The following is a 10,235-nucleotide window of genomic DNA, read 5'->3' on the forward strand; positions in this document are numbered from 1 at the left end:
AGCAATTTGATTCACACACCAGCAACAAAATCCTTGCTCTACAGCATTGACAATTTGAGATGCAATCATCGCCGTATGCATGATAATGGGAACGAAGTAAATAGTAAATACCACAAACATTATAATCTACTCATAATAAGCAAACACCAGAAGTCTCATGAGCTACATTCATAATAAGTAAACCCACAAACATTATGATCTACATTCATACACATCGTATCTGCTCATGAAGTATGAATTCAACTTGTTTAGCAAAGCTCCCCAGCACGAGCAGCACAAAACTACAGATTAAGAAACGTCACTGCCCTAGAGAACAAACCACCCAACCAATCCAGTCTCATCGCATATGTTATTATCTCTTCCCCTTAGAATTTTCAAAAGAAGTTGCCTTTGTAAAGTAACCAGGCCACTTTTTCTTGAAATTTCCCTGACATTGGCAAGAAAAGCACTCCCTTCAAATTGATATGAAAACAAGTCATAAAAAACTCTTGCAATTGTTGTCTTGCCTATTCCTCCCATTCCCCATATCCCTATCATGCGAATATCGTTAGACCCAGTACCTATCAGCAACTTCAGTTCCTTAAGGCGAGAATTTATTCCTACTAGGCCCTTAGAAGTCATCAATGTTGTTTGACTTAATTCAATTGATATTTTTTTGACAATATCATGTATGAGTTTTGATTCGTGCCTGCTGCAAATGAAAAAGAACAATAGTTGTGATCAATCAATGTATGAGAAAAAATTACTATATAACTTTACAAGTACCAAGAGTTCTTCTCCTTTCTTTATATAGTTTACTCTGAATTATGGGTTACTATTACTATCATATTATACACGTACGGTCAGCTATTTAAGGTAGGACCAACGTCTCTTAAACTTTGAATTGAGTAAATATAAGGACATGATTGGTAGTTAATAAAAGAGATTTTTTTATAGAATAATCAAGCAATCACCATAGTCTAATGAAAATATTGATCTTTTAATAATTGGTTAATTACAGTAAAAAATATTATGACACATTCATAAACATGAAAAAGAAAAACTATTACCTGTTTTTCACATCCCATCCAGAGAGATTGGCAACCTCTGTTACAGCATTCCTCCATATTTGAACATTTTGTTTATTGTCCTTATCATGCTTAGCAAAAGCTTGCTCAAACGTCCCTGTTTGATTCCTTACCGTGGATGGATCAACATCATAAAAAATGGGAAAAACAGTTTGTCCCATTGTTTTCTTACATTCAACCATCTTAGCAATTTCATGCAAGCACCAAGAGGAATTAGCATAGTTTCTTGAGAAGACGACAATCGAAAATCTTGATTCTTCAATTGCTCGAAGGAGCTCCAATGAAATGGGTTTTCCTCTATCAAGTTCTTCGGCATCTCTAAAAACAGTAACTCCTTCTCGAATCAAAATATCATATAGATGATCTGTGAAATTCTTCCGGGTATCTTCACCTCTAAAGCTTATAAAGACGTCATACTTCCAACGGGAAGAACAAATATGATTACCTGAAGAAGAAGTTGTTTGGATACTCATGGAAGCAATACGATTGATTGATCCAAGCTAATTTTTCCCAAGTTACACGTGTCGTCTATGCCCCCTGTTAGAACTGAAAAAATAAGGAACTAATTTCTTCTTTACCATTTATATATTTACGAGATGCATGCATTTTTCTCATATAGTTTTCAACTCTGATATTGTATAAAAGCTACTGAGAAATTAAACTTATATGAATACATTATGTTAGCAAGAAGTTAAGGATTGAAATTAAAAGCATATATGCTCAGCTTCCGTTATTTAAAAAAAAAAAAAAAAAAAAAATTCTCTTTTTCTCTCTTCACATAGAGAGAAAAAAAAATAAAAAAAAAAAAGACCCTTCCAAGCTGTTTCATCCTAACCTTTTATTAAAGCTTCTACTTCAACTAGATTACATTTACCCTCTGGGATGTCGATCTTCTAAGTCCTAGTATTTAAAAACTAGCATATACGCTCAAATTCTATTTGACATTAAAAGCGTAAGGGCGAAACAAGTAGTACACACACAAACATACATTATAAGAAAACAATATTAATTAAAACCTAAAAGAAAGCACAACTGCAGCGACTGGTCTAATCACTAGACGAGATGAAACTAAACATAGATCGATGAATATATTTTGCCGCAAGAGATTACGGAACGAAATTAAATTCAATATACTCAGCTGGTTTAAAAAATATATAACTGTATGCTTCTAATAAATTAATTATGTTCAAATTAAAAATAGAAAGTAGAGAAGAGAAACACACAATTGATGAGTAAAGTTTGATATAAGAGCTTCAAAGAAAGCAATTAGTTGTGTTTTCAATGGGAAGGAAGAGGAGCTTTTTCGTTACAAAGTGATGAATCTAACAGAGTTCTTCTCTTACTTATACTCTCTTTTACTTCTCTACAGAATATACGAAGAGCTTTCCACGTAGTTTCGCAAAGCTTTCTAAAGTCTGTTTTGGTGATGGGCGAGTGATGAATAGTCAAATATAATTTGGAAATGGCAGCAAGAAAGCGTGTGGTGCAGTCCGTGACCACTGGCCACAAAAACAAAACTCTTGTGCATGAGAAATCAACTCATCTTCAATTCTCATCAGACGAAACTTAACCATAATTGTCATTGGCATGCCGCTTTCACTTTAATGGAGCTCTTCACCTCATTCGGCTTTCACTTAATATTTCTTCCACTAGGGGGGTGTTTGTCTAAGTGGACAAATTCATCGAAAATTATGGACAAATTCATATTAAATTAATTTTAATAAACAAAAGAAAGTAAACCAAGGGACACTTCACATTTCGTAAGTTGCAGCTGAAATGATAAAAACAAATTAAGAGGACCCTCATCCATGCATGCATGCGTCAATAATTTTTACACATACTGAGTTGACTGGTACTGTAAGATAAGTGTAGCAACATATAGTTATATGTAATGCCAGAAGCACACTAAATATTGGTTTAAATCATTAAAGTTGACACATTCAGAAGCAGACGTGATCAGATACGTACAGCCACACTGCATGCAAATGTGTTATCAGTTGTTGCGCTTCAGTAGTTTAATGGTGAATATGATAATAGTTGTGATGGGGCATGACTTGTTGGACTGTTTAGACAACTTCTTGGACTGTGTTTGAACAACACTTTAAACCAGTGGTTGATTTCTCGATTCTTATGCCTCAACTCCGATCATGGCGCCATCTCCTTCATCTTCTTCTCTTGTTTGACGCTTTTCACAATCTTATCACTTCTGTTCACGCACGCAACCTGTTCGACGGAATTACCCTTTCACCCTCTCTTTTACATTCTCTACAGAATATAAGAGCTTTCACGTAGTTTCGCAATAGCTTTTATTAAAGACTGGCTTAGTTTCTCTTTTGACTTAGACTTTGATAATATATATGAAGAGGTTTCCAGTAGTTTCGCAATAGCTTTTATTAAAGTCTGGTTCAGTTTCTTTTGACTTAGACTTTGATAATGTATATGAAGAGTTTTCACGTAGTTTGTAATAGCTTTTTTTTTTCTCCTTAAATATACAAGAATTTTCTGGGCAATAAAGTGAAAAAGTCACATAATTTCTCCTCTTTTTCTCGTCACATACCTACAAAGAAGAAACCAAGAACTTCTATGTTGCTTGCAAATAACTTCTTATTAAAATTTTTGCTTCATCGATCAACCCTTCCCCGCGCCTCCCGCGCTTTTATTAATTTTGACTTAGACTTAATAATCAACGGTCTTCTTTTCTTTTTCTTTTCGTTCTTCTAATCGTTACTACTTTGATGAATATAATTAGAAGTTGTTCTATATATGGCAGCTAAATATACGTACAAAGTGATTAGAAATAGTTGATTTTTGTGGTATGAATATACGGAGTTTTGTAGAGAAAGGTCAAAGGTTAAAATGGTGGTGATAGAGAGAATTTTTACTGTCGAAATTGGTTTGTGTAATAACAAAATATTAATTTTGGATGAAAAAATAGTATTTTAAAACTTTTTTGATGAAAAAGTGTCATTAAAGCCAACTTGCGTGGAAAAAAGGTTGTTTACTCGCATAATAATAAGAAGTTCTAGAAATTTCAAAATCGACGAAACATGTACTGTTTTCTATGAAGACCCGAAAGTCATTTTTAATCAAACAATTTTGCAAACGCGTTTTTTGTGGTCAAAGTGGGCTCCTAGTCAATGACTTCAATTTGGAAAATATACAGTCATTGACAGTAGTGCACAAATGATGTGACAAAATCTTGACCGTTAATTAATTTTAATTTAATATTAATCAATAGTCAGAATTTATCACGTCATTCGGTGCATAAATTCGGTGCACTACTTCGATGACCGTAGCATTACTCTTCAATTTAGCCCTCTTCATTGACTTTTCAAGAATCATGGTTGATTAAAGATTAACAATTTGCAATTAGATTTCGTTGAAAATTGTGTTGAAAGAAAGTTTATATTATTGCGAAGGAAAATTGCTTTGTAAAACTCAAAAAATAAAATTAGATTGCTGACTATTATAATTATAATTATAATAGGTGAATAAAATAGAATGTTTGTCAAACGAAAATCTAATTATTTAGTTGGAAATTTTAATTTGGCATGACTGTCTAAGCTGGTGAGACTGAGTTTAAAAAGGCAATGTGTCAAAAGTGAGAATATCCAAGATCCATTGAACACCCTACAAACCCAAAAAACCCAACAAACCTTATGTTAAAACTAAAAAAATAAAAAACCAACAAACCATTATGTTAAAACAAAAAAATAGGACAAATCTTTTTTACCGCTAAACCCTTGGTTATGGATAACACTTTTTTTTCCCTTATTTCAGTAGATTGGGCTAAAACTTGTAACAATATCATCCTGTGTTGAATTATTTAGTGTGTAATATGCAGTTCAGTTTTAAAATCTTCCTATAGGTAATTTTCTATTAATCCTCACGCATTCAAGTCTTCGTGTTTTTAGCATATTTTAAGTTTCACTATCACATTAATATACCAGTAAACAATACTTTGATATTACAGATTTCACGTTGATACAATCACGTAACTAATTAATGTAACACATAACTAGGTTCCATACAATGGACGAAATAAGCAATTTGATTCACACACCAGCAACAAAATCCTTGCTCTACAGCATTGACAATTTGAGATGCAATCATCGCCGTATGCATGATAATGGGAAGCGAAGTAAATAGTAAATACCACAAACAGTATAATCTACTCATAATAAGCAACACCAGAAGTTCTATGGCACATTCATAATAAGTAAACGCCAAAAACATTTGATCTACATTCATAACAACGTATCTGGCCATGAAGTATGAATTAACTTGTTTAGCAAAGCTCCCCAGCACGAGCAGCACAAAAAGCTACAGGATTAAGAAACGTCACTGCCTAGAGAACAAAACCATCCCAAACAACCATTTGCGTCTCTTAGTTTAGTCGCAACCGAGAATCAATACATCAATACATTCAATTTCAAAGTTTCATCAATCCCTTGAAAGAGCACATGAAAAATTAACAAATAGACACACTAGAACCACGTGAGTACCTCCTTACTGGGCTACCGTAAGGGGAATGAGGCAGCGACCTGGATCTGTCCTCCTGGATCTTCCACCGTGAGGAGAGTGCACAGGAGAATAATCACGACCTCCTCGATATGGTGAGCGCTAGGAGACCTACGATACCCATAATCATCACGGCTAGAACGATACCTAATAACGATCACCACGAGAACCTTTCACAAATGCAGGAAGCAAATTTACCAGTAAACAATTCAGTTAGGATGCCCATGAACCAATGAATCATTCCAAGGATGGAATATCTAAACATATTATACCACCATGACCATAGTCCCTACTACTTTTCAGCCCAAGATAGTGTCCAGGTGTTGGAGTTCTGGACGTTTCCTCCGAGACTGAAAGATAAAAAAAATCACCTCTATAAAGTTATCCATTATAAAATTTACTAAATAACGACTGAGTAATGGTAAGGAACACGATCAGGCATCATTTCCACAAGTAACATTTGATAAGTCATCCTCAAAAACAAAAGAAAAATCTTCATTAGGAAAATTCCAAATATGGGAGAATAGCAGCTACCGAGGAGGGAATAACAAAATATCTAGACACACAACTATTGCCCACTAAATGAAGCAGGTATGAAATACATAAAATCCTGATTAGAAACTTGTTGCTAATGTCGGTGATTAGTTGATAGAGTTGAAAGTGATGCGAGGTTGTATAGTTGTTGGGCAAAATAGTTGCTATGTTTAGTTGATCACATGCATTTGAAAAGCTGTTTAAGCGGCATTGTCAAGCTGTTTCACTAAAGTTGACATGGATGAACTCATCCTCTTTGATTCGTGCCAACATAGCTGATGCAAGGTGTTCTGAATATAACCAGAAAACCTCAAGTTAAGAAGAAAGATAACCAATCAAAACTGGTTAAGTTTACCACCAAGGGTGAAATCACATTACCCTCTCTACAGTGATATATCGCCCCTCGAGAACTGACTGGTTGAGATAATTAATGCAACGGGTGGCATCCTCAACAGAGTCCATTGTGACAAAAGCAAAACCTCGAGAGATGCGCGTACGGGGTTCCACAACAAGAAAACATGAAGCAACCTAACACAAAAGCTAAAAAATTATAGAAGAAAGATAGGACATAATCCGTTCAAATAGACCAAGAAAACAATTGGAAAAAAATCCAATCAATACTAAGTTTTGTGTAAAAAGAAAAACCTTTCCCTCCTTCGAGAAATGCTTTTCGAGTTCCCTTTCTGTGACTCTTGTAGATAGGCAGTCACGTAAAGTGTGTTCCAGGATAGTAATATCAACCCTGCCAGATCATTAAAAAATAAGAGTAACAGAGAAACAAGCCCACAGTATGCAGGACTTTAGAACGGTATCAGAACATCAGGCATGGCAAGAAAAGCTAAAACAGAAAAATAAGTGTGGTAGGCATCAGCACAAAAAAAAACTAACCTGCCACGGCTTCTGGACCTTGATCTGGATCAGAGAACATTATCCACATGAGAAGAACATTCACAAAATATCAATGTCAGATATGGCAGAAACAGGATTGAACAAGTATCATGACTATAAACCAAGCCAAACGACAAAACTTCCACGACTTCGGGACCGTGATCTCTGCCTTGGCCTAGACCAGGATCTTGACCTAGACCTAGACCTTGATCTGATCTAGACTAGACGTTCTCTCAAAGGGGAAGGCGACCGCATAATTGATACAGCACAGCAACACATCAAAAACGAGGAATATATATAAGTCAAAGTGAGCAAAGATAACTTTAAAGGCTCATTTAACATAGTTACACACACCACACACACATTAATATGTGGTGTGTGTGTGTGTAACTATGTTTAAAATGAAGCTCTTTAAAGTTATCTTTGCTCACTTTGACGTAGCAAATTTCATAAAGCATACTTATAACATTTAAAGCAACCTAAAACAAAAATTTATAAATTTCTTCAACAAGCCTACTTCAAAATATCCAATTTGAAATCAGGCGACAGTTTGCATATAATTCTCGCGCATAAAAATACTCAGAATGGACAATTTCAACTTAAAAAAGGACAAATATCTAAAAAATATATACACCGACCAATTCGAATTCCTCAATCGAAAGAAAAGTAAACATGCTCCGAGCGTAAACCAAAACATAAATATAAACAAATAAATCTTGAATGAAAACTGACAAAATCAATGCGATTTCAGATACGAGAAATGGATTTAGAGCTTACTTTGCGAGGAGAATCAGCCTGTGGAAAATGAAGAAGCAATCAGATTTCAGTAATTACAGGTTGGAAAAATTAAATAAAATAAACAAAGAAAAGGCTTACCATTTCAAACGCCAATTAGAGAGCAATATTAGGGTTTTTTTTCTTTTTTCAGATAACGTACGGGGTTCGTTAGAAATGCCAATGTAGGGGTAAAGTTGTATAAAAGAAGTCAGTTATCTATACATTGCCGCATATGGTATAACAGTGGAACAGACAGTGCACCGACATCAAAGAAAAATCTATCTTTAACATTTACTTTACATTTTATTATTATTATTAAAAGGGCATTTGATTTATTATGCAAGTATATAAAGGATAAAATTGCGTGTCAAGGGAATGCTTATAGGAATAAATTCTTTTTTATTATGTAAAAATGAAAAAAATATAATTATAATATGTTGTAGGAGGTATAATTATGGCATTTTGGAAATTTAAATTAATGTAACATATACCAAAAAGAATGAGAAATCTTAGATTTAATCTCAAAATATTTTACATTAAAGTTTGTGTAGGACAAACCAAATGGGTTGTGCATGTGTTAACCTATACTCCAAATTTCGATTATGATTACCCAAATATTTTTGCGTAGTTTCGATTATGATTTATCTAAATACTTTTACGTCACGATTTACTTACGTAAGTGGTTTGGATATTAAAAAATATAAAAATTTTAAATATTTACTTCTATTATAGAGTTAAAAGTAAGGTTTATAAAAACCTTATGATTAAAATTTTATTATTTCAAAAACTCTAAATGAATCTCTAACCCTATTATATAAGAGTATAATAAACTTACAAACTTTCTCGTACAAATTGATGGGCAAAAGTGAATAACTAAAAGTTATTTTTAAGAATAAAGATAGGCTTTCACAAACTTCTCTCATAACGCGTGAAATAACAGTTTGCATTTAGTCAGGTAGGACCCATTATTGGGTAGACGAGACTCATTGCGAGCCGACCAATTACGAACTGATATGTTACGTTTGTGAGAGAAAGTTAGTGAGAATGGTTAGTGAGTAATATTATTGTATTTTTAATTTAAAATTATTCTATCATCTTTTATTTGAGAAATTTTGTATAAAAAGTTTATCAATGAGGTATTATTCGTTACAATAAAGATAGGTTGACAAACTTTTCTCATTTACTTTTTCTCACAAATGCGAAGTGACAACTCGTAATTGGTCAAACAAGATCCATTGTTAGACAAACAGGACCCATTGCGAGTTAACCAATTGTGAACTATTAAAGAAAATTAGTGAAAATGGTTTATTAGCATAGTGTTATCCTATTCATTATATAACACTATAGATAAACTGACAAACAATTTTCACTAATTTTCTCTCCCAAACTTAACGTAACAACTCTGCAATTAGTCAAACAAGACTTATTGGACAACTAATCTCGTTACAAACTGTCACATCACATTTATGAAAACAAATTAATGAAAAAAGTTTATAAACCTAGTATTACCCATTATATAATGGGATGTGATCTTTTAACTTTAATTTATTACTTAAATTGTTAAAACAAATTCATTACTTAAATTGTTAAAACAAATTCATGACCATTGATTTAATTTATTACAATCTAACCGATGTTAGATAAAAACCGGAGATGTTATTTTCATTGTCACCTTATTTAAGTTAAAAGATCCAAACCCATATATAAATATCAAATCAGGATCAAATTCATTTTTTTTTATCATAAATCAGCCAAGGAATTCACTTCTTCAAAGTTCAAACTAAAAAGATACATAAAAAGCAAATAATACAGCAAATGTTACTAATACAAGCCACTATGCCACATCATCATCTTCCCAGAATTCACCCACATCCATGATCCAACACAAATTTACAAACTATTACAGATTTACACACCCGAATTCAGCCACCAATGGAGTAAAAATACAAGAAATTAATATTACAACCTGAACCTACTACATTCATTTAACAAAATAAAAAAACCTTATTGTCTTTCCGATGTTCTTCCAGCAGTGTTTCAAATGAAGATGTGAATTATGTGGTCAACATATCATTTAAATACAGGAAGTGAGTTCCAATAACTTTACCACCTGTATCTGGAAATTGGTCATGTCCAGGTAGGGAGATTAATTTCCCATCAGCCTCTACCTTAAGAGGATATTTTAGAAGGTGGCCACGGAGTCGCGTGAAATTCTCAGTGGTGAATCTATCCCAGTTGTCTCCTGCGATCTGGTTTACTGTCCTTACACATTCCAAACTTTCAGGCTCCTCGAAGCAAGCCTCTAGCTCACCAAGATGCTCTGCCCAAAGTGAGTTCCTATATCCATAGATCTGCACAAGCACATTTTATCATGTTGGCCACATTATGTATATACCACACACAACGGCAGAATTACAATTATAGAATGTTCAGCAATTATCGGAATCC

General features: G+C 33.6%; 1 protein-coding gene and 1 pseudogene across 1 annotated transcript; both read right to left on the reverse strand.

Annotated features, from left to right (window-relative positions):
- Nucleotides 1-306: 306 nt before the first annotated feature.
- LOC116114334 (TMV resistance protein N-like) lies at nt 307-1,540 on the reverse strand. Its single transcript, XM_031400483.1, has 2 exons — nt 1,050-1,540; nt 307-691 (listed from the first exon to the last, which is right to left on the reverse strand). The coding sequence occupies exons 1-2, from the start codon at nt 1,538-1,540 to the stop codon at nt 307-309; spliced, it is 876 nt and encodes a 291-aa protein (XP_031256343.1).
- Nucleotides 1,541-5,887: 4,347 nt separating this feature from the next.
- LOC116114335 lies at nt 5,888-7,265 on the reverse strand (annotated as a pseudogene).
- Nucleotides 7,266-10,235: the final 2,970 nt, after the last annotated feature.

This window comes from Pistacia vera, unplaced genomic scaffold, assembly GCF_008641045.1.
Source record: "Pistacia vera cultivar Batoury unplaced genomic scaffold, PisVer_v2 Contig71, whole genome shotgun sequence".
Lineage (NCBI taxonomy): Eukaryota > Viridiplantae > Streptophyta > Magnoliopsida > Sapindales > Anacardiaceae > Pistacia > Pistacia vera.

Bases quoted from the DNA above. Each gene is read 5' to 3' on its own strand.
- LOC116114334 (XM_031400483.1), bottom strand. From the start codon at position 1,540: ATGAGTATCCAAACAACTTCTTCTTCAGGTAATCATATTTGTTCTTCC. The intron at 692-1,049 runs GTAATAGTTTTT...TTTCATTTGCAG, and splicing joins GGATGGGATGTGAAAAACAG to CAGGCACGAATCAAAACTCA.